We start from the raw sequence: 20,202 nt of genomic DNA on the forward strand, positions 1-20,202 counted from the left end.
CAAAATGATTTCAACTTCATTGACTGACACTTTCCATTTTTAACCTTTTAGTTATGATTAAAGTAACTGATCCGGAACAAGCAATGTCTGACAAGAAAACTAATTTTTATTACTTTTATATACAATAGGAAATCTAGCATAAAAGACAAAAATAATCATCTTTCTTCCAAACATTCTTATCAGAAAACCTACAATTAGGCCTATGAAGTATTACAAACCTGGTAAAGTGGCTATTTACAAGTTACAAAATTATATTATGCAGTAGCAAGGAAAATATGCTTGTAAAGTTTACTATTATTAATAGTTTTAAAAATACATTCATTTGTTGATTGTATCTAAATACAAAGATCATAAAAATTACCACAATTTATATCATTAATAAAAGCAATTAATTGACAATAGCAACTTTGACTTACAGTTAAGTACTTACTATTGTTCAGTTGGAAGATTTCAAAGCAAAATGTGAAGGACCTGCCTTCATATACAATCTCCACTAAATATTTACCAACACACATTTTGTTTTGTTGTAAACTGACAAAATTATGAAGTTGTTTCAATCTTGGATCAGTTTGATTCACAAAAATGAGGAATCGTTGATCATATCTGCAGTCCACAAGACCATCTTCGTCCATCAACTGATTTATAGTTCGAACTTGAATCTAGCCTCATTTGTAAAGCAAAAACTATATACATATAAGCTTGAACTGTGCCAATGTAAGCTTATTTCATACCTAAATTTAATTTTAATAATAAATACTATACTGCTGGTAGCGGGACTTCACATGCCTGCTGTACTGCAAAATGAATTTGTGGTCAAAATGATTTCATTTTCACTGACTGACATATTCCACTTTTACCCTTTAGTGATGATTATGATTAAGGTAACTGATCTGGAACAAGCAATATCTTTCATTTATAAGTTATACTCATAATCATATCTAGAATAAATGGCTTTCATTGGTCAACTGCATGTCTGAATATCATGTTATTAATGCGTAATGACACATTCAATCATCAAAATCATCAAATACAACTGCCTGTGAGTTAGAAGTTTTTTTTTCCTGTTTTTCTGGTATCAGCAAAAGAAATCAAAGAAACCACATCCTAAAATGTTACTAATGAGCAGGGTTATTCAAACTTTTCTCTGCAAAATTTGTTACTGATACAATCAATAATGTGCATTTAGCAGCCAAATTGTGCATTAGACAATTAAGAGGGAATTATACCAAATCATTTACTTTGCACTCCATGCACTCATAACTTCTCCTACTCTCTCACCTAAATTGAAATAATTTTGATATTGAAATCATTTCAACCACAACATCCATCTCTATATTACACATACTTCATGCATGACTGTGACATCATTTTTTGGTTGATGTCACTCAAAATTAGGGAGTACATCTCAGCTTTTTCACGAGAAATCTGTGGCATGACGTCCACAGGTTCTTTGTTATCAGATCCACTGGATGTCTGATCTTCACCATCATCATTTCCATTCTTAACTGACTTGTTTGGGGATAAAAGGGATTGTGGTTTTGGCTTATTTTTGGAGCCTTTTGGACGACCTCTCTTTCGTTTTATTGGCATGCCATCTTCGTCAAGCTGAACTGGCTGCAAAGAGAAAGAGTTTTGTTCAATAAGACATTTATGTCAGTCTGTAATATCACTACGTCATTTTACAGTTGTGTACCTAGTTGCCACATCTTTGATCTAGAGCAAAGCTGAAGGTGACCTTGTTGTGATAGAGACCAGTATCTAGTTAGCATGATAACAAAGTAATTTACATTTGAAAAACAAAAATGTTTGTATCATAACAAGGTCACCCTTAGCCTCACTCCTGTTCAAAGGCTTGGCAACCAAGCACACAACAGTTAGATGGACTGATACCCACTCCACACCAGGGTTTTCAAGCTGGAGGGTCAAACAGAGCAAGAGTAGATGTCACCATGTAGTCATGCCTCTTGAGCAGCTGTTATCTGTTCCTTCACAATCTGAGCCCAAAGCTACACCATATAACACCAGAAGTTTTGCACCAGCCCTATATTTTTGCTATATTGCACCTGGGTTCTTTGACCCATTCACCAATTCCTCTAGCTGTCTAACATACAATTCTCATGATGTTAGTTTGAAGAATGTGGTATTGGATCAACTAATAATCCCCTTGTCCATATTTCATTTATTCTCATCACTTGTCTGCTTGACATTGTATCAATATTGTAAGGAGAAATGGTGTCTTGGTTACTCATATGAGTTAAAATGAGTTAAAGGGTTAATGTCCCTGGGTAATCATAACTGTGAAGAATCTAAGTGAACTACAGTTGACAATCCTAATATTCAAGAAGAGTAGCTTTTCTAACCATTTGTGGACATCATTTTAGCCTTGAGAATTTAAAGTTTTATAAAACAATATTCCTGAGTTGGGAGTTATCTTTCTTTTCATCCCCTTTCACCTTTTATACAACATCTCATTTTTCCTTACAGTTACACTGCTGAATCATTCAGCAGATCATAAGAATACAGGAAATGATTACTATCCTGAGAAGCCTTGACTGTTTCAAATATGAATTCTCTTTCTCAGTACCTCTGTAAAGAGGAGAGATTGGAGAATATGGATACTGATCCAAGGGTGTTGAGAATTAAATGAACCTTCAAGAGTTACTGTCAGCACAAAATATCTACCTGTGGTTGTGGATGAATAACTTCCCCTGTAACAGAGTCAGTCTTAACTTTGTTCTTTGATCCTTTTGGCCGACCTCTCTTTTTGGGAAGAACCACACCATCAATACTTTGAGGAAGCTACAAACCAAAACACAATTACATTTAATTTATTGCATGTTTAATTTGTTCTTTGACAAACACTACATACAACAAAGTATTCCCATTAAAGTAATGATGCTGAAGAAAAGTTCCTCTGAGCTCACAATGGTATGGCCCACCAGGGCCTGCCACAGCTTGTCCAATTTTCTTTCCCATCAAGTGACACAAAGAGCATTGCTACCCACACCCCCTGGACTGTGATAACACTCCAATGCAGATAAACTACCAAATTTATGCTCTTGGGTGGTGAGGAGCTCTGCGAGATAAAAATATTCTTTGGCAATAGAGCAGTCAGCAGAATGATTATGCCAAGGTTCAACCTAAAATGACCACCATACCAACTTATAACTCCCAAAGTTCTTATGCAAAACAGTATGAACACATCCAAAATAGCAGTTCTTGCATTGCCAAAAAAAAAAACCATGTTTTTTCATGTTTCCAGAAAGCAAACAACAAAAGGGAAAGATTCAAGACAGAAATGTGATTTTTATCAAGTGAAACATGAACTTGTACTGATTGGCAATGCAGAAGTTAAGGATGGAAACAGTTATGTCTCATACCTGTGATATCTGTGATATCTGTTTCTCGTGTAATTTCTCAATTCTGACAGTATCTTTCTGAGTTAAAGGAAGAGGCATCTGGTCTTTGTTGACCCAAACAAGATTTTCAGGGAATTCATAATCAAAATCTGGATTTTCCTTCTTAGGCCTCTCAGGACGGAGTCTTTTGTCACGTTCTAGAACATTCACATTCTCTCCTGTAAAACCATTAAAATACATTTAATGTTTTCAAAGAAACCTTTATCTTAATTAATACTTTAATTCCCAAAACAAAATTCTCCTTACTGTCTGTCATACCTTTCCTATAAATTCTGCTCTGAGAGTTGGGTGTTGGATCAAATGATGATGGTACAAGGAGAAATTATGTATTGCTTACTTCTTTAGGTGAAAGAGTTAAAAAAAAAATAGGAGATAAATTAAACATTGAGAACTAGGAGACAAATAAAATTCATTTTAACCTTCTTTTTTGACTTGAGCTTGATGCAGTTTTCGGCTGATAAAAATGTGGCCACATGGACATGATTTGCATGCCACAGGGAGCTGATGAAGCAAAACACATGAGGAAAGCTATCAACACTTTAGTGGTTTCTAAATTTTTACCATAATCAACATTTATCAATAACAGAGAAACCAAATAACTGATGTTTTGCAAAAATTGTAATAATTGAAAATTTGAGCACTACAAAAATTGTTTAATTTGCTACTATGACAAGAGGAGTTAAAATCTCAACAGCTCAGATTGAAAATAAATTCTACTCAGTTTAAAGTCTTTTGAGGAGTTCTACAGGCCTTATAGCAATATTTTTTACAACTATAAACAGCATCATATACCCTTTTGACTTAATTATCAACTAAATACTGTCTAGAACTCTGTAACTTTAGGGGAGGTGGATCTTTCAAACTTTTCAACTTCAATCTCAGAGTCATCAATGCCTTTGGGAAGTTACAAAGTCTTTACCAGTCACCATAAAATGAATTCATATGGATCATCGTTGTAATATTCAGTGCTGTCACTAGTTTTCCTGCTAATTAAGAATGATTGAACTGACACAGAAAAATAATTACAACTTTAAAAATATAATTTACCGTCCAAAAAATGTAAGAACGTTCCCTTAAGAGATCTGACTTGACAAATTATTCTTTTATCTTCTACAACCCGATAAATCTTCAACATTTGAAGTACTTTAATATAAGACTTCGCTTAGTATTCCAATATTGATACAAATAATATCTAATCATAGCTTAAGATCTAGATTAGACACAAAGCGAATTTTTTTTATTTTGGAAATGTTCGAATCTAAAATACATTTCCGACAAAAAATTTCAAACAAACGATGTGCTTGAATGTAACTGAGTAAATTGCTTGGGTAAGCCAATTTTATGAAACATCGAGGTTTTCGAGTGGCACCAAATTAATTGATATATGCGATTCCATGATTAAAAGTCCAAATCAGCCGTAAAAAGGAAAATTCAAGAAACGATCAATTAATTATATGTTATTTCTCCCTCAAGTTTATTAAAAGGCATTTATGGCAATTAACGTTTGAATTTTAAACGAGAAAATTGCGATTAAAATCACCGCGTTGCCTAAATGTCATAAATATTACAACTTACATTTTGAACTTACCGTCTGATCGCAGTTTGGGCATCGTTTTACCACCATAGCGAAACTTAAGGTAAAATAAAACTGCTTTAAAACAGTATTACGCGAAACTCACGCGAAAGGAAAAGAAGATCAAAATATGAAAACAAAATTTCGTGAAACAAAACAGATTCGTGTATCAGAATGTATCACGCGGTCGTGGGGGTCTGGTAAGCGTTAGAACCGAGTCTTCCAACGTCATTATGAGTTTTGCGCAATGGCGGGAAAATGACAGATGAAACTAGGGGGAGAGAGGTTGGGATAAAACACTCAGAAACAGTGATTTATGTTGTGTGAAGATTAAGTAACACATTTCTAAATTTTTTAACTGTAATAATAACGTTCGCTATACGAGGTTATCGTCTAAAATTTTTCTGTACAGGCTATTCTAATAATGTATATTTTGTTTTAAAATGCTTCCGCAAACCCAGGAAAAGATACGTCATTTCCATTTTTAAAACAACTAGTAAACTAAGATAAAAGTTTGTATCTTTTCTAAAAAAATATTTGGCAACTTCACTCACAGTATAAAATAATTTGATTACGCTGTGCGCTTTTATTTTACAGGAAATGAGTCAAAATAAACGAAGGCCCATTTCTGACAGGGGTTTTGACCGGGATCCGAATCCGCCGAGAAAGTGGATCGGCTCCAAATCCGCTTGTGATAATGAGTTAGGGGGCCCAAATTTGCTAGGACACTGGTCGTAAAAATACGTGGTCCACACGATAAAATATAGCGAATAAATACTTTATTAATCACAATGTTCATGGTTTGCTAGGAAAAAGATTCTTCACAGAGAGAGAGAGTTTTTCTGGGATTTTATCAGTTAAGCTTTCCCCGGTTGGTAGGAGATGGTGAATCTAACCTGACCCAATTTGATTCGAAAATAACACTATTTGTGTGTTATAAAAGAACGTAGATTTCCAGGATATTCAATCCTTTAATAAACATGCAACTTAATCTTCAGCAATTAGTTGATGTATCAGGTTCAGAAATACTATTTAGATACGGAAGGCATGGAAACCTGCCTAATTAACCGGACATTACTACTCACTTCATTTGGTTATCCCAACCGTTCCTATACTCAATCATGTTATCACCAGTATCATTAGGCTTAGTCTACAGACGTGGGTGCTTTAGTGAGTCCGCAATCCTACCACACTCGGAGAGAATCGTGGGAGCACCGAAAACCCACCGTTGAAGACTGAGAAGGAGACTGAGCCTACACTGTACTCTACTTGGCTAACTTATGGGAAACTGATGAACACTGATAGCTTGTTACTTGTTACTTGTTACTCTATGAATAATATAATGCTTACATCGTAAACCTGAATAAGGACTTATAGGAAATCGATATTGAATTTAATTTACAAGGTAAATAAGTGAATACATAATCCGTAAATCTTGTCACTGGAAATTTGGTATGATTCTCAGTATGACTGTAATGTTTTCCTTGTTTCACACGGGAAACCTGTCACAGAGAATAAGGAAATAAGCTACGATTAACTTTTTGGTAATAAATTTCTTACGAACTTCATTATCTCAGTCTGCACTTCAGGTTACTCACGAACTTATTTTATTTTTTTTCAAATCTGGTTTATCAGATATTAATTAAAAACTTTCATAGTTAAGAGATCCAGGAAGTTCCCAAGTTTCACTCCCTTCATTCTTCTGTGATCCAAGATGGCGGATGATCACTCAATCCTACCTAGCAGTCTTATCCCTAACCCTTAGAGTACCCCCCTCAGAGTCCTCCGTTTGATTGTTACTTTACTCAGTATTTGATTTTTTACCAGTGATGAAGGGTGTGGTGCTAATTCACCGTGCAATATATCTCAATATTTAAAATAATTTATAAAAAATATATTATTTGTTTACCTGTTAATTTGGCAAACTCTTTAGCATCATTGGCAAAATTCAACTTCTCTGTGACGCGCAGACTGTAAGACACATTCAAGAGTAAACATCTGCTTCCTCATTCCATAAAATAAAGTGCACTTGTAATGCTTTTAAATCAATTTCTTTACCACAAATGGATTCTCAGTTTTCACCTTAGCGATTAACAAATGGCATTAACAGCTGTGATAGTACAATAAATGGAAATTGGTTTTTGCTTACCTAAAGAATTTCTCTCTCTTCTCCTTAACTTCCGTCTGTGCGAACCATGAAGGCTTACACAGAATAATACGGAGGACTTGATTTTCAAAGCTATCAAAAACCCAAACGGCATTAGTGATGTTATTCCTGGAAACTGATAAGTTTTAAGAATATTTAGAAGGAAGAAAGACGCGCAATTATTATATTTTAATTTGGTACTTTTCTTTTCGAGTATCTATGGCGGAAACCTTGCCACTTATTATCGATGCCAGGAAGGGATCGTTCCTAACAAGAGTCTAAGGTACCTTTACGGAAAAGTTCCGTTCACATATAGTTTAAAACAAAACTCGATCTTACAAAATTTGAGCACATCATTGTCACAAGAAACAAGACTGTCTCAAAACTCACTGACTGCAAATCCTGTCCAGGATTTCTCCGCTCCAGTCGGACAGGTATGTCGTGCTGTTGTCTGAATTCTTGTATACAATTATGAGTGGCTCGCTAGAACCTTTGAGCACTGAGGCAATAGCATCAGGGATGCAACTGTATTTACAACAGGGAAGGAAAACAAAAATAAAATGACACCACAGTCTAACTGGAAATGTTTTAAAAGAAAGACTTTGGACCCGATACTGTGATTTGTGGCAAACCACTGACAACGTTTTTAGAAATAACCCCACCAATGAAAGTAAACCTCTGAATCAGAACTTTTATCCAATTAATACCGCTTTTCCTTCCTTTACAGATGTAATATTACATTTTGTGCAGGCCAACCCCCCCCCCCCCTCCGACACACACCCACCCAGTTTCGTACTTTTCTTTCAAATTGATCATCTTTCTTGATATCAATGTACCTTTGAATGACACCAACACTTACTTGAGGCTCATGCCGTCAATAGTCTCACTCAGAACGGAGCTGTACAATGTAAACCAATGAAAACCTTTCGTATGAAAGCCTGGAAAAAAGCGATAAACATTGAAACTATTTTCCCTGTCTAAGTTCGATACATAACCGCTTTAACACACACAAAAAAATTTGGTGCAATACTTTTACTTTGCGGTTTCCTCAGAAACCCTTGCTTTTTCTTTTAATGCTCTTTAGTACAGGGTGCCCGCCTCTTGAAAAGGTCCTTTAAAAACATTTTTTTAATATACCTTTATAATGAAGACAGGATGGACCTTTAAAAACATTTTTTTAATATACCTTCATAGTGAAGACAGGATAGAAGTTCCTTCTCCAGAATTGTATTATTTTCTCGTTCGCCTTCCTTCTTTACATCACATTTCTCTTCTAGATCTTCGGTATCTTTACCGACCCTTCTTACAACTTCCTGGTTGTTTTCCACTCGCTTGTTGTAGGTAGCTGAGACAGAAAAAGAAAGAATAAATAACCCGATGATAATCAACATTTCAACAATATTTATTACTAACTGCAGCTTTATACAAAGCGATCAAGAATTCGAAACTAGGGCGCTTTCTGATAGAGTGTCAATAGTAAGACTGAAACTAAAATAATCACAACAGCCAATCAAGTAAAGGGAAATATCACCAGGAGCCAGTAAGAAATAAAAGGGAAAAAGGCAAGTGATTCAAGCGCGGGAAAACGCGCGCAACCAAGTCATAACTTTTTCCGCTTTTGAATTGGTTGGTGGAGAGAAGTCTTGAAAGAGTGGCCCCAGTTTTTTGGACCAATCACAGAGCGAAGCGAAACAAAACTAATATAGTTCTGGATTACTTTCGACATGAAATGAAAATTATACAAAACGCACCTAGTTCAGGAACACTGTCCTCAAGATGGTCTTTGGCACCCATCAGCCATATCAACGTACTAAGCGCCACATCAGGGGCGTACCATTCTGCGGTGTAGATCTTCTGTGTATCTGACCACACCCTGGGTGAAGCAGAGCTGCTGCTAGAAGTATGGGGCTTATTATCTTTGCTTTGACCGTCTAGCAGAGACGAAACAACATACTTTTGGCTCTTGCCCATCTGGATAATAGAATAAAAAAACAGTCAAAGTTAAGGGCGTTTTACAAAAATTAAGTCCCGCTAACGAGAAACATCAAAATATGATAGTCGTAACGTTCGCAAATTGCAAGCAAGCCTATCACCAATTCTGAACCCGAACTATAAGGTAATGACACGAAAACAAACTCTCTACCGATCCATTTATCAGTTTATCTGTAACCGAGAGTTCTTCAAACGTCAACAAATATTCGCCCGCTCTACAAAAAAAAACCCACCTTCTTCCTTCTGAAGGCTCTTGGAACACGGCAGTTATTGCGGCTAAATGCGCATCCCATTTTTAAGTTAACTCACAAAGAGGTAAAAAATACGTACAACCCAGATGAACTTGAAAATTGAAATAACTCTTGGATTCAAAGTTCCTTTGTAAATCTCGCAATGAAGCTGTACAACTCCTTTATGACGTTAGAGCGCGCGCACGTGCCAGTGGCTCGAACAGAAAACTGATTGGTTGAAAAATTTATAACTTATTGCGTAGTAAACAGCTGCGCCTCGAGTGCACCAGTAATGATTTGTTTTGATTTTCTTTCTAATTGGTTGAGAGTGGCGCAAAAAAGTTTGAGAGTGAGTAACCTAGAAACGAAAATGTAAAAAGGAACCGAAGCGTTTGAGATATCTTTTTGTTGGGTTGCGCTTCTGCCTCTTTTGACAAAAATAAACGTGGAAAAAAATCGTGATTTTAGCATTTGCTGCTGCCTGCATCCCTGTAAGCGCTGGTACGTCACTGTCAGTGGTGCAGATTGCAATGGTCCACTCGTAATTGATGGTGTTAATTTCATTACTGCTCTTATGATCGAGAAGGTTCCTCCCCCACAGGAGTAGCTGCGTAGCATAAACAAACATGCCCATGTCGGAGAAGGTTTATTGTGGAACTAAATTAGGCGGAGGTCTTAAGAGTGCCCTTGCAATTATTATCTTAAGCTGCAGAACCCTTTCGATTAAAATTCTTATTGCATGCATTACTTCATTTGTTCACAGCTGTTTTCTTTGACTGAGTACGACTGATTCCCATATCATTCCTTGATTTTGAGCGAGGAAATTGAATTTTTTTTACAATATTTGCTACTTAAGGAGACGAACGTAGACAAAATTCGCTGTCGTTAATCGCTATCACAAACCCTACTCCCATGATTTTTGGAAGCGGTCCAAAAATCATTTTCAAGGAAGGGTCTGGAACAGTTAATGAGGGCAAAATACGACAGCCTCATTCTGGCGCCGACCCAAAACGGTAAATTAATTTCGGCTGTGATCTAGCTACTGTATTTTGAGTCGCTAATTATGAAAACCATAAGAACCACTGCCAACTTTCAGAAGACTCCAGAGGATCACTCGGCTTAAAAAGACTGAAACATAGAATAAAAGGGACTTATTTTCTAAAGAAACTGTGTTGCTGTGTCAGTGTGAGAGTTTAATACGATAGTTTGATTTATCAACTGAGTTGATGTTGGTAAATTAGCCACCGTGAAGAGTTTCTGAAGCTGATCTTTCGAGCTTTAGCCCCTCGTCAGAGAAAATAAAATGTTTCTATTCGCTCTGACGAAGATAAACCAAGTCATCTTAAACACAGACTAGGTTATGACAAGCATGTTTGAGAGCGAAAGGGATTAAAAAGGATTACCAATGACATTATTTTTAAAGTTTCATGATGGTGAAGGTATTTTCTCGACAGAACAATATGTCGTCGCTTTCCGTAAAATCATGGGGTCTCAGCAATAAAATAAAATACAGAATCTGGAAATTATATGAATCATGCTGCATTTTGGGGTTCGTGTATCGATAGTGCGTTAGGTCCAATGAAGTTAAAAAAATATTCACGTCCTTGAGTATGATCAGTGTTCAAAGGACAACAACACGATTCTTCAAGGCCTAGTCGCGCCCAGATTGCAAACTGAGGTGGAACATAGAAGCAGTCATTTTCTTCACCTTATTACAACATAAGCTATTTAGTGTTACCCAAATTAAATGAAAATAGCTAATCTTTCTCAGGCGTTTTCTCCGTTTGGATTCTGTGTAATCCTTCAGCTACTTCTGTGGTGGAGGGACTTCGTCGATTATCACAGCTGTTGGTGCCATTTGTTAATCGCTAACTTTAAATTGGAACTAAGAATCCATTAGCGGTGAAGAGGTTGACTTAAAAGCAGTACACGTCTACAGTATTTTATGGAGCGATGAGGCAGAGACTTTCATTCTGGAATTTTTGTCATAGTGTGCGAGTCACAGAGAATTTGAAGTTTGTCGGTGACGCTAAAGAGTTTGCTGAATTAACAGGTAAACAAATAACGAAATTAATGCATTTTGAATAGTAAGTTATAATGCACCATACCCTTCATCACTGGTAAAAACCGAATAAATTACCAATCACACAGAGGATATTGAGGGAGGGGTACCCAAAGGGCTAGGGATAAAGCTGCAAGGAAGGAGTGCCGGAGTAATCATCCGCCATCTTGGATTTTTATCACAAAAGAAAGTTGGGAATGCAACATGAGTACATCCTGGATCTCCTGCGATGAACGTTTTTCATTCAAGCCTGATTAAGAAAGAACAATGTTGAGAGGCCAAAATTTTAGAAAATTGTACAAGAGGTCGCATTATTATTTCTCTCAGTTTTTACATGCGTTATGATTGGTCAATTTAGTGGGCTGAATTTTTGCTTTACAGCCTACCAATTTCAAAAGTTTGTTTGAAGTGTAATCTTTCCTCTCTATTTGAACCCGGAGATATCATAAACATCCTTCGTGCTTGGGCCATTGAACCACTTGGGAAAAGAATTCGGTCCGTAACTCAAAGTACAGACCGAGAAAATGGGGTCATTAAGAAGTTTGTTTTTGAAAGGTAAATCTTTGGTTATTTTCGGATTCTTTGTAACAGGTTTTCCTGGTGAAACAAGGAAAACTTCAAAATCAGATTAAGAATGGTACCGAACCTCCAGTGAAAAGCTTAATCAATGATTTATTGACTTATTTACATACAACTTTAAATTTAATATTGATTTCTTAAAAAACTTGATTCCCTATTCAGATTTTTCAAGATGGTAACATTTTATTATTCATTGAGAAAAGGGAGAAACTATTAAAGTTAATTATGCTCAGAAAGTTGAAGTATTTTTCATAGTTAATCGTTCTCTAAGATTTATTCACATTTTCTCGTTTGATAAAGGTGGAAAATTTTATTTGTCATAAATTTTCTTTAAGTTAGCTAAAATGATTGCGGCGTAGGCTCAGTTTCCGTCTCCAACGGTGGGTTTTCGGTGCACCCGCGATTCACTCCGTGTGTGGAGAGGATTATGGGCGCACCTAAACACCACTGGAGACTGAAACCAATTATACTAATGATAACGTGACTGAGTGAGAACAGTAGGAATATTGTAACAAATAGAGCGCTCATTTGTTAATTTTTTTTTCTGAGTGAACTAAATCAGTTATAGTTTGAATGACGCCTGATTAACTTTTGCAATATTATCCTTTTAGGTTTACGGAGGCATTTAAAAAAGGTATTAAAAGCTTGCCACAAAAAAATTAAGACGACGACCTAGTTTAACTGCTGTTGTTATTATAGCTAAGCAAAGTCATTGTCACTAAATCTTCAAACGGACGTTACTTAAATCAGGAAAGGAGAACGGGGAATAGGGAACCGGGGGGAACGAGAAATTTGGAAGCGAGAAGGAAAACTGGGAACGGGTGTCTGGGACCGAAAGCACAATTCAAAATGGCCTATGACAATTGCGGATGGAGTCTAAGCACCAATTATTTGAGATAAGCGTTCTTCGAACTCAGTCGTCAGAGCAGTCACCAAATATTTTATGGGGGTGGGGGGGGGGGGGTTTGGACTTGAGCTTTGACTTCGGAAACCGGAAACTAAATCACTTACTTTTACTCTGATATGAAATCGGGTCTTCGGAGAGGTGATTGTCTGCAATAAAAGGCTATAAGACATTTGAACTCGTCGCAGAAGATGAATCTTTATGCAGATCACAACTCAATCACAAATATTTGGGTTCCACAAAAAATTTCCCTGACTTGTTGAGTAATGAGGGGACTTATTTTGTGTCATTTTCATCAAATAAACCTTTTTTTTAATGAAAAATTGGAGGAAGCAACGATCCATCATAAAAGTGGCGTGTTAAAGAAACGAAATCACTTGGAATAACCCTAGCAGCACAGTTGGAAAATCAAGCAAAACGACTCGTGCTTTGGGAAACATTTTTATTCCCAAATTCCCAATGAAGCAGTTATTTCCTTCACCCGATTACACCAAAAGCCATTAAACGTCATCCAAACTAAACTATTGTATCTAATCTCTCCAAGGCGTTGTCTCCGTTTTGATGTTGTCTAATCCTTCAGCTACTTCTGTGGTGGAGGGACTTCCTCGATCATAATACGAGTGACAGAAAGCCACCCGGTGGCAGCAGAAGATCCTGATTTCTTCCCCACACAGTCTCCAACGTTGATTCCGACTTTCACGGTTCCTTTAGGAATTCCCAGACAATAGCCTGCAATCTGTGTTACTTTGTGAACGTTGTAGTCTGTTTTACCGTGGTGCACATGAATATGATGGATACCATCGATGGCGAGGGGACCTTTGCATTCCACACCATTGAAAGTAAAGTACCAGCGCTTACAGCAATCCAAGCAAAAGGCTGTTCTGAAATCACCATTGTACTCGACTTTCAAGGCCGTAGCAGAATACTGCTTAACAAAAGAGCAGTCCTGGAAAAATAGATGAAAATAAGAATAATTAATTAGTTGCTAAATAAATGATCGATCAAAAGATAGGATAGAAATGCTTTATTCTTGATTTTTTTCAGTAAGTTGTTTACTCCTGAATAAGTTTATGGAACACCATATGGCGACAGGCAGATTTCGAACGCTTTTTAGTTTTTTAGCTTTAAACATATCGGTTAAACACTTCTGGAACACTCAAAACACTGACTGTAAACGCTTCATCTCACTGTCCACAAAATGATAAAGTCATTGAGGTCTGACTTGCTTCTGCAGCTGCTTTCATGCTGAAAGAATAATCAACGTGAAATTAGTTTTTTTCTTAACCTTTATTAGTCCATAGTTTTTCCCACTATTAATATTTTTCCATGCGCACTGTTTCCAGTTTTTCTGACCAGAGACCTGGGCACTGGGTTCCCCTTTGGTACCTGGCTCGCCTTTAATACCCGCAGGACCCTTAGGGCCCATCTTTCCTGGTACTCCCTCAGGTCCTTTTTCTCCCTTAGCCCCATCTCTACCATCTCTCCCATTGAGCCCTGGAACCCCAGGGACACCAGGGACGCCACTACAGCCAGTGGAGGGACAGCTTGGAGACTTGGCCTTAAAAATAAGATAACTGGATGAAATTTGGAGAAAACATTTTTAAATAAGCTCGACATAAGAAGACTTAGATACGTAACGTAAGAAACTTATAAAGACTCCCCTTTTCTTTCATAACCAGAAACTGCATTGTATTGTATTTTGCTCACCTACAGATGCGTTAAATGATATTTCAGCACGAATGCCAATTTCGGGTATCCATTTTGCTTTTTATGCGTTATTAACGAAATTTTGATGCGAAACTTTTGACTTTTGTTGAATTGTTTAAGCTTAATGTCTGATGGGGATAATTGATTCTATGAAACTTAACATTTATTCAAACAAATGTACACATATATTCGCCTTGGTGGGCCCAACAAGAAAACCGACGAATTTTGACTTACTTTGCGCCATGTCATTGAAACTCTTTATCCAAATATTGGTTTTTGAAAGGTTCACATAAAATTACTCAACATGAAAACGCTCACATTCTACCACTTCGAGGGAGAAAAATCTCGGGAATCACGTTCTGAAAATTTTCAGCCAAATTTCGGCTTTCTTTTCTTTTAATTTTTTTTTCACTTTAAAGTTGCTAATCTGTAGAAAGGGCGTCAACTGGGACAAAAGAACTTTTTTGGCCCACGGGTTCGGGCTTGTAGGCCTGAGAAATATCCCCTCAAATGAAGCAGAAGTGACGAAAAATGAAACTTTCGTTGACAGAAGCTAGGACTCTAGGTATACATCATATATTCTCCCTGTTATGAATTTCAATTTCCAATGACTCATTCCATGAGAGTCTCAATAGGATTAACCATTAGCCGTAAAGCGGCCAAAATATTTATCCGTACGGCGTACAAATTGACTAATTTTAACCGTAAGTCGTTCAAAATGTTATGTGTGAATTATTTTTCTCTCTAAAATGTTTCATGTGTCATTTTGTCATGATTTGGGGTTAGCGATTAGCTTTAGAATGGCCAAAATTTTAAGCGTTAGACGCACAAGCCATCACCCCATTGACCCGCCATAGTTAAGGACTTTAGAAAATGATGATTGACAATGATTCGCAAATTGCGATAGAAGAGGGTTTATTAACTGAAACCTAGTTGCCAGATAGATTCATAGAAAGCATTCGATATCTCAGTTCGAAAGTATTCTCATGAAATGTAGTTATAATGAATCGAACTCTTTCGCTTCCGGCGAAAAACTTACTGACTGGTTGGCGGAACGTGCCAGTTGTGAAACCATGCAGGCGGTGACCAAAATGATAGTAAAACTCGCTGTTTTCATGATTTCTCTCGGCAACTGAAATGTGCTCAGTCAAAAGTAGCTGAAAAGAGAAAACAATTAGGAAACAAAGAACGATTATGTGTTGAAATGAGATCAAAACAGTTGAAGAAATATTTCACCAGTGTTCAAAGCTGTTTCGAAGGAGCCGTAGAAAGCCTACAGGGTCTATATGTTGATTTTAAAAATTTCCAATCGTTTTATTTGCTATGTTATGAGCGACAGAAAAACATCATTAAAGCCGCCCTGGTTGTAAATAAAACGGTATTTAATCTAGGCGTAAGCAATAATTGTTTGTCTGTTTCATGAATATTACCCTTTCTCACTTGAAAATGATGTTGGCTGTGTCAAAGGACAAGAAGTGTTCGATCCAAAGTCTCTTGTAGACAAGGGGAAAAGGCTTTACACAGAGGTAGTAACAGCCTCATTGCCTCGCGTTAAAACACGTTTCTCCACTTGAAGCCAAGAATACCTTGAGGCATCGTGCACATAAAGGGCATATTTTTGTATTAAAATAAATGAATATGTATATTTGCTGTAAACATGAGAGGCACTCAAAAGAATCTATTGAAATGAATTGGATTATTCGTTCTTTCGCTCACACTCTCGCGAAGGTCTTTAAACAAGCCTTTTTTGATATTTATTTATCTCTTTATTTCTTTACGAACACCATCCATGATTCTTTTCAGATTTCGATATCATGCGACTCATTACCAGACTCTTCGCTCAACACGTCCGAGGGCAAGGGAGTTACTACATCACGGGCGACGAGCGGGGATAGAAAAAACGACCCAAATATGAGCGGTCAGCGGTGAAACAGCTTTTATACTTCATATAGAGACATATAATTTGTTGTTCCAGAGACAATCGTGTTGTAAAGCCGAAATGTTAACAGTTTACTTCACAGTTTAAGCAATTTTTCAAAAGTGTTGATTGAACTCATATCTTTTACTGCTTTAATAAACAATGGAGGCTTCGGAGAGGGAGTCAGTGGCATTTGGAAAGGCACCAAGAATAATTATATATATGGTTTGTAGCTAGCTGCGTGACGTGCGTGACGAAAAAAAAGTATCATGATTTCCGGTTGTCAAAAATGTCAATCAAATTTGGCAGGAACTTGGTTTTCGCACTGTAGTTTGCTTTTCCTGGAAGATTTTACCATGGATGAAGACCAAAAGCCAACAATGTTAAGAGATTTAGAGATCGACTTTTTGAAAGAACATCAGAACATCAGAACCAGATATTATTTCGATCCCATGAATGGGCGTGTACACACTATTTTGAGCACCTCAGTTCCTAAGAGCAAACTGATAGAACTGATCGATGACATCAGGTGAAATATTTTCAACTCAATGTTTTCCTTTTTATTTTGATGCATGCAGACAAAACATACTTATGTAACTTATATTTTGTTTGACTCTGCAGTGCCGTTGCTGATCTCAAAACGGGATGGAATTGCAAGTCATGGCTATGTGTTGAACCACTACATTACACACAGACCGATAGCTATAACTGTGGTGTGATTGTATGTCTTGTGAGTAGCATAATCACTTGCTAAAGCTCACTTTAATAGGACTGCTTTCTGGTTTCGAATGTATTAAATTTCTCTTTGTTTGTTTTAAGTTTGCTCGGTTGTGGGGAATTAGTAAAGATAGCCCACACTGTCTCGTCTTCACTAGATTTTTATTCTTCTCCTCTTCTATTCTCGCTAGGTTTCACAACTGTCACAACTCCTCGACTCGACTGATATAAAAGATTACTTCGACTGAAAGCTAAATAAATCACAGGCAATTGTTCCTTATCTTTGCGGGACACCTTAGTTAAAAAGAACGCTGATTGGCTAGATACGAATCTTCCAGACATAAGAATAACAAAATTTCCAGACAAACATTTCACAATCGCTATTTGATATCTATGCTAGTATTCTGTTTCCGACACGGTGCTTGTGTGAGGGGTTGGATATCAATGGAAGTTACGATAAGGACATGGAAAGGGAAGGAATAACGTCTGTCATATTTGGCTCGTGTTATGATGACCTTGATTGGTAAGTTTTGATGGTGTCAAATACCATTGTTTCTTAAACGCCGCAACACTCTCTTTGACGTCCCATATCTTTTGTTCAATTATAGGAGAAATACCGCGGTCTGTAAGATTTGCAAAGACGACGATGGAGAGGATTGGCTTGGTTGCGATAGCTGCGACCAGTTTTTCCATGCAAGTTGTCTGGATGTGCCTTTCACGGAGACGCTTACGCAACATTTCACCTGCCCTTAGAGTGGCTTCTTGTCAGCACCAGTAGAGTTTAAATTTAAAGCTGACTATAACAACGAACCAGATGATGAACTTAATGTCATGTACAGACCTTAATTTGCAAGATAAGAAATACAGTCCTTGGTAGTCAATTAAGATAGATTTTCACGAGCGTCAATGGTGCAGAATCGTAACTTGATGGAGCCAACAGTGGACAACATCCCAGAATTCAAACTTTGTGATTTTTTTTCTCGGCTTAAACGCTAAGTCAGTTGTTCAATTGAATAGGAAGAAAAACATTTCGAACAGAAAACAGCATTATTTGCACGTGTGGATCCTTTGAGAAAAGGTCTCCTAAACGAGTGGTCTTGATTGTAAATATTTAAGGAATGGTAAATACATTAGCCTTAACATGGCTGTTTCTCGAAGCGCAGTGTTTTCCTACTTGCCATTTTTCCACGTGAATTTGGGGCGATTGAATAGATATCATATGCAGTAAAAGAACTTCAGCCGATAGAAATTTTAAATTTCTCATCTTAGGCTGTGGATACAAAATTCAAGTGAAAAGGAAGCCAACTGTGATTAATGCTATGAACAAGTCAAGATACGTTTTTTTCGTCACACAACAAGTTACATAACGTGAATATCATTCTTCTTGATGCCTTTCCAGGTGTCACCAATGCCTTTCCCGATGCCTCCGTTGGTTTATAGAGCATTAAAAGTATTGTTCCAGTTAAAGCTTGAGGAAAATTGCTTAACTTTTTAAGTAGCGAAGTGTAACTTGGTAACATTTCGGCTTTACAACACGATTGTTTTCTGCAACTACAAAACGTATATTTAATTCTTCTTGGTACCTTTCGGATGCCACCGATGCCTTCATTGTTTATTAAAGCAGTAAAAGATATATGTACAATCAACACTTTTGAATTGCTTAACATTTTATTTAGCGAAGTAAACTGTTTACACTTCGGCTTTACAACACGATTGTTTCCCGATACTACAAATGATCTATCTATATATGAAGTATGAAAGTTGTTTCACCGCTGACCACTCGTATTTGGGTCGTTTTTTCTATCCCCGCTCGTCGCCCGTGATGTAGTAACTCCCCCGAGGGCAAGCATAAGGGTAACGTGAGGCCCAAACATGGCGGCCACTTCGCGCTCGGGAATGCTAGAAATTTTCACCAAAGATGGATGGAAACGAGTGTTGGCTACACTTGATGACGATGTTTTGACTCTGAATGTGGAAGATAACCCTGTAGTTAATGGCCAGCCGCCTTCACCGAGCTCCCCTCCCCGTTCACCAGAAGCAAACGACCATGTAGAACCACCGCAAACCATAGCGGATCAAATCCGAACTGTGCGAGTCATAAAGCAAGAAGTCGGCGGCTTAGGAATTAGTATCAAAGGTGGCAAGGAAAACAAGATGCCTATACTTATTTCGAAGATTTTCAAAGGATTAGCTGCGGATCAAACGGAAAGTTTATACATAGGAGACGCGATTTTGGCGGTAAATGGAGAAGACCTCCGAAATGCTACCCACGACGAAGCTGTAAGGGCGCTGAAACGTGCAGGGAAGGAGGTCGATTTGACTGTGAAATATGTGAAAGAAGTTACACCTTACTTTCATCGTACGGCGGAACTGAACGCTAATGCTGTTGCGAATGGGAGCGTGAACGGCGAAGGACAAGCAGCTCCGGAAAACAAACCAAATTGTGTCGAAGTAAAGAAAATTCCTCTCAAGTTATGCTTCGTCACAAAGTATGTTTCGCCCAAGATAGAAAATCACGGTAGAACTTTCGAACTTTACAATCCGGACGCCAGATCTGCCTGCATTCTGCGAGGGAAAGACACCTCGTCGGCGAGTCAATGGTTCACGGACATCCACACAAATATAACACGGCTCATTGCACCAGGTATGCGTATCATGTCATTTTGCTTCTTCGTCAATTGTTGCGTGTCCTTTCGCGCAAAATATCAGAAGTTTTTCAGCAATGGTCTCTATTTCTTCGCCCGATTTGGTACTTAACACTGCAATTATCGACTCCAGGCGGGGTGAATGAACTAATGCACAGATTTAGACAAAAATAAAGAACATTTATTCAAGCTATCGAATTCATATTTCATATCTTCATTCTTTCATAGTAAATCAAGTTGTGGTTGTCACGTGAAGAAGATAAAGATGCGAAGTTTTAATACTTCGGTTTAAAGTGCAACGTTTATATGA

At 37.4% G+C, this 20,202-nt stretch overlaps 6 protein-coding genes and 1 long non-coding RNA gene across 9 annotated transcripts in view; 3 read left to right on the forward strand and 4 right to left on the reverse strand.

The window, feature by feature from the left end:
* Positions 1 to 86: 86 nt before the first annotated feature.
* LOC113677426 (uncharacterized) lies at positions 87 to 5,192 on the reverse strand. Its single transcript, XM_027194227.2, has 5 exons — positions 5,008 to 5,192; positions 3,839 to 3,920; positions 3,381 to 3,577; positions 2,683 to 2,799; positions 87 to 1,614 (listed from the first exon to the last, which is right to left on the reverse strand). The coding sequence occupies exons 1-5, from the start codon at positions 5,041 to 5,043 to the stop codon at positions 1,336 to 1,338; spliced, it is 711 nt and encodes a 236-aa protein (XP_027050028.2). The 5' UTR covers positions 5,044 to 5,192; the 3' UTR covers positions 87 to 1,335.
* A 562-nt stretch (positions 5,193 to 5,754) lies between these two features.
* Positions 5,755 to 7,274, reverse strand: LOC149047927 (uncharacterized). The gene is made up of 3 exons (XR_016184769.1): positions 7,142 to 7,274; positions 6,902 to 6,963; positions 5,755 to 6,494 (listed from the first exon to the last, which is right to left on the reverse strand). It is a non-coding gene; the product is annotated as an uncharacterized LOC149047927 (long non-coding RNA).
* A 168-nt stretch (positions 7,275 to 7,442) lies between these two features.
* Positions 7,443 to 9,423, reverse strand: LOC149047928 (uncharacterized). Its single transcript, XM_089198895.1, has 5 exons — positions 9,364 to 9,423; positions 8,890 to 9,109; positions 8,325 to 8,483; positions 7,998 to 8,076; positions 7,443 to 7,663 (listed from the first exon to the last, which is right to left on the reverse strand). Exons 1-5 carry the CDS (start codon positions 9,421 to 9,423, stop codon positions 7,525 to 7,527), a joined length of 657 nt encoding a protein of 218 aa, XP_089055021.1. The 3' UTR covers positions 7,443 to 7,524.
* A 3,907-nt stretch (positions 9,424 to 13,330) lies between these two features.
* Positions 13,331 to 20,202, reverse strand: part of LOC149047929 (collagen triple helix repeat-containing protein 1-like) — an 11,295-nt gene continuing 4,423 nt past the window's right edge. Inside the window, exons 1-4 of one of the 3 annotated variants that reach the window (XM_089199970.1) lie at positions 16,053 to 16,183; positions 15,652 to 15,769; positions 14,191 to 14,463; positions 13,331 to 13,851 (exon numbers count right to left, since the gene is read on the reverse strand). In XM_089199970.1, coding sequence (XP_089056096.1) covers positions 13,486 to 13,851; positions 14,191 to 14,463; positions 15,652 to 15,729 — 717 coding nt within the window. In that variant the 5' untranslated portion in view covers positions 15,730 to 15,769; positions 16,053 to 16,183 and the 3' untranslated portion in view covers positions 13,331 to 13,485. Of the gene's footprint in view, positions 13,852 to 14,190; positions 14,464 to 15,651; positions 15,770 to 16,042; positions 16,184 to 20,202 lie in introns of those variants that run through there. The other 2 variants (XM_089199969.1, XM_089199971.1) reach the window with 2 other exon arrangements.
* LOC149047930 (uncharacterized) lies at positions 16,578 to 18,404 on the forward strand. Its single transcript, XM_089199987.1, has 4 exons — positions 16,578 to 17,059; positions 17,152 to 17,266; positions 17,664 to 17,770; positions 17,856 to 18,404. Exons 1-4 carry the CDS (start codon positions 16,800 to 16,802, stop codon positions 17,998 to 18,000), a joined length of 627 nt encoding a protein of 208 aa, XP_089056113.1. The 5' UTR covers positions 16,578 to 16,799; the 3' UTR covers positions 18,001 to 18,404.
* LOC113677429 (putative tRNA N6-adenosine threonylcarbamoyltransferase) overlaps positions 19,041 to 20,202 on the forward strand; it is a 272,358-nt gene continuing 271,196 nt past the window's right edge. The window contains exon 1 of the mRNA XM_089199968.1: positions 19,041 to 19,083. The gene's annotated coding sequence lies outside the window, so the exon portion shown is untranslated. The remainder of the gene's footprint in view (positions 19,084 to 20,202) is intronic.
* Positions 19,072 to 20,202, forward strand: part of LOC113677427 (beta-1-syntrophin) — a 7,793-nt gene continuing 6,662 nt past the window's right edge. Inside the window, exon 1 of the mRNA XM_027194229.2 lies at positions 19,072 to 19,891. Coding sequence (XP_027050030.2) covers positions 19,120 to 19,891 — 772 coding nt within the window. The 5' untranslated portion in view covers positions 19,072 to 19,119. The remainder of the gene's footprint in view (positions 19,892 to 20,202) is intronic.

This window comes from Pocillopora damicornis, chromosome 3, assembly GCF_964200805.1.
Source record: "Pocillopora damicornis chromosome 3, jaPocDami1.2, whole genome shotgun sequence".
Lineage (NCBI taxonomy): Eukaryota > Metazoa > Cnidaria > Anthozoa > Scleractinia > Pocilloporidae > Pocillopora > Pocillopora damicornis.